The 2,730-nt window shown below is 46.8% G+C and overlaps 1 protein-coding gene across 1 annotated transcript; it reads left to right on the top strand.

The window, feature by feature from the left end:
* Window positions 1-305: 305 nt before the first annotated feature.
* Window positions 306-1,781, top strand: LOC126055780 (forkhead box protein C1). Its single transcript, XM_049846380.2, has one exon. The coding sequence runs from the start codon at window positions 349-351 to the stop codon at window positions 1,291-1,293; it is 945 nt and encodes a 314-aa protein (XP_049702337.2). The 5' UTR covers window positions 306-348; the 3' UTR covers window positions 1,294-1,781.
* The last annotated feature ends 949 nt before the right edge of the window (window positions 1,782-2,730 follow it).

The raw sequence follows: 2,730 nt of genomic DNA on the forward strand, positions 1-2,730 counted from the left end.
TTCTGTTTCACTGTTCCCTTCAGGTTATGTGCCCAGTAAATCAGTATCGCAGCTATCAAACAAGTATCTATGACTAATTAATATTGCATTAGCGTAAACAAATACCGACGTACATTTCTTAAGGGAGTCGCTCCACATCTGTTTGGTTGCAGGCAGTACTGGTAGCCTCAAGGCAGGGCGCGTGGAGTTGCAAAGCCACTGGAGTGGGGCGTCGCTAAACAAAAACACGTATACAAGTAGCGGCGACGCGCTGATTGGCTGCCGGCTCGCTCTCCCCGCCCCCTGCACCACCGCGCGCCACCGCCGGCCCGGCGCCGCCACTCCGCGCCACGCTCTCCGCCTGGCAACATGTGTAGCGGCGCCGAAGGAGGCTCCTGGCCGCTCGGGAAGGACGCGCCGACCGTGACCGCCGCGGCTCTGGACCACTACCGCCTGCAGCTGTACAACTATGCCGTGGCCGAGCGCCTCCGCCTGTACCCACCGAGCGTGGCGCCGTGCTACGCGCCCTACGGGCCGCGCCTCGCGCTCTCCATGTCCCTGCTGCAGCAGCGCGTGCTGCAGCCCGAGGAGCCCAAGCCGCAGCACAGCTACATCGGCCTCATAGCCATGGCCATACTCAGCTCGCCAGAACGAAAACTAGTGCTCTCCGACATCTACCAACACATCCTCGACAACTATCCGTACTTCCGATCCCGTGGACCCGGCTGGCGAAACTCAATACGACACAACTTATCACTGAACGACTGCTTCGTCAAGGCTGGACGATCTGCCAATGGGAAAGGACATTATTGGGCTATTCACCCAGCTAACATTGAAGATTTCCGCAAAGGTGATTTCAGAAGACGCAAAGCTCAAAGGAAAGTGCGTAAACACATGGGATTGGCAGTGGATGATGATGGGGAGGACTCGCCGTCGCCGCCGCCGCAGTCTCCGCCGCCGACGGCGCTGCCGCTGCCGTTCTGGGGCGCGGGGCGCCTGGCGAGCGCGGGGCAGGCGCGCAAGCGACAGTTTGATGTCGCATCGCTGTTAGCGCCTGATGACGCGCCGGAGAAGCGCGCGCGGCGCGACAGCAGCGCGGAGGAGGACGCGGAGGAGGACATCGACGTGGTGGCCAGCGACGCGGAGGAGCGCGGCGCGGAGGAGGAGGCGCGCGCGCCGCTGGCGCCGGCCGCGCACTACCCGCTGCTGGGCGGCTGGTGGCCGGCGCTGGAGCCCGCGCTGCTGCACCAGCTGCGCCGCGCCGCGCCCGCGCCGCCCAGCCCGCCCGACCACCAGCGCCCGCCCGACACCTAGGCGCAGTGCGTATGCCTCACTCCTCTCAATAACCAGTATTAACTACCTACACCGTGTACGTTATCGTTACCTAGTGATATCCTCGTGTTAGTCTTTATTTCCCTGTGTATCTGCAGCGTGCGAGCGCGTTGAACTCTTTCCTTTCGTATTCCTCTGTTCTGTCTATTGTTCCCGTTTATTTCTTGTCTATCGTCTGTAAAGCTAATCTAAGTGTAAATTATTGTATAAACTGATATATAAGTATTATTTCCATGTAAAACTGTATATGTAGAACAGTGATAGTTGGTATATTAAGCGATTTATTGATAAAGTCTGAAAACGACCAAGCTATGTAGATACGTCTCCTAGATCTATTTGTAAATACGTAAAGTGATGTTGTCTACTCTTCGTTGTTAATGACATGTAAACATACTGTTGTTTATTATTTACTAGATGACATTAATCAATTAAAATAATAATAATAACAATTCTATGAAATCTCCGAATAAATAGAAATTATAATTTAACAACATGTTTTATTTCACTAATTAGCCATCCAAATATACGTTGGACTTAAGCCGGCTAGCCGAAACATGCACATAAAGTCAATATTTTTATGGGTACCCACCCACATGAGAAAATATTGCCAAGAACTGTGAATGACTTAAAGTTTTATCAATACCAACATTTATCGCAAAATATTATACTATCAATCGGCGATACAAGCCTAATAGTAAACCATCAAACGCAAATACTCCAGAATTTATCATTTTTGCTCAAAAAACACAAGAAGTTATTTTATTAAATACCTACAAAAATATCGCATTGAACTTATTGTCATGATTAGTAGAACTAATATTCACTACAACAGGTAAAGATAATTGGCAGGGAGATAAATATTATTGGCAGGGGTATGTTTAACAATATTAGTCATTTCCAATTTACAACAAATGATTGAGCAACAGCTTAGCAGACTTTTATTCATCATTAAAAGCAGTTTCGTGAAAACTATTTCCCGCACATGGATAAAAAACAGATATTCTGATAGAAGCTATACTATATTATGTAAATAGATACAAACATACATAGGTGCATAGCTTATAAACTTTCGCCTATATTTTTTCAGTTGGTTTTATTTCATAATTATATTTACATAGGTAACCATTCAGGAATAGGTTCATAAACTGCATAAGTAGATAGCCTAGCTAGTTAAATAGAAATACTAAGTAATACTAATATTTGAATGGACATTATTTCTCACGCCAATGTCCATTGTTTTGCTAAGCACCTAGTTATTGTTTAAAGCTGTCTAACAAATACATAGTTGGAATAAGGATGAATCATGGTTTAACGCTAATTATTAACTAAATCTTTTCTCGTGTGAACTTATTTTAAAAGTGTAGGTAATGTTCTAGACTTTTAGAATATTAATTTACTTGTAGTGAGTTCAAAGAAATG

The sequence above is a fragment of the Helicoverpa armigera genome, chromosome 17 (genome assembly GCF_030705265.1).
Source record: "Helicoverpa armigera isolate CAAS_96S chromosome 17, ASM3070526v1, whole genome shotgun sequence".
NCBI lineage: Eukaryota > Metazoa > Arthropoda > Insecta > Lepidoptera > Noctuidae > Helicoverpa > Helicoverpa armigera.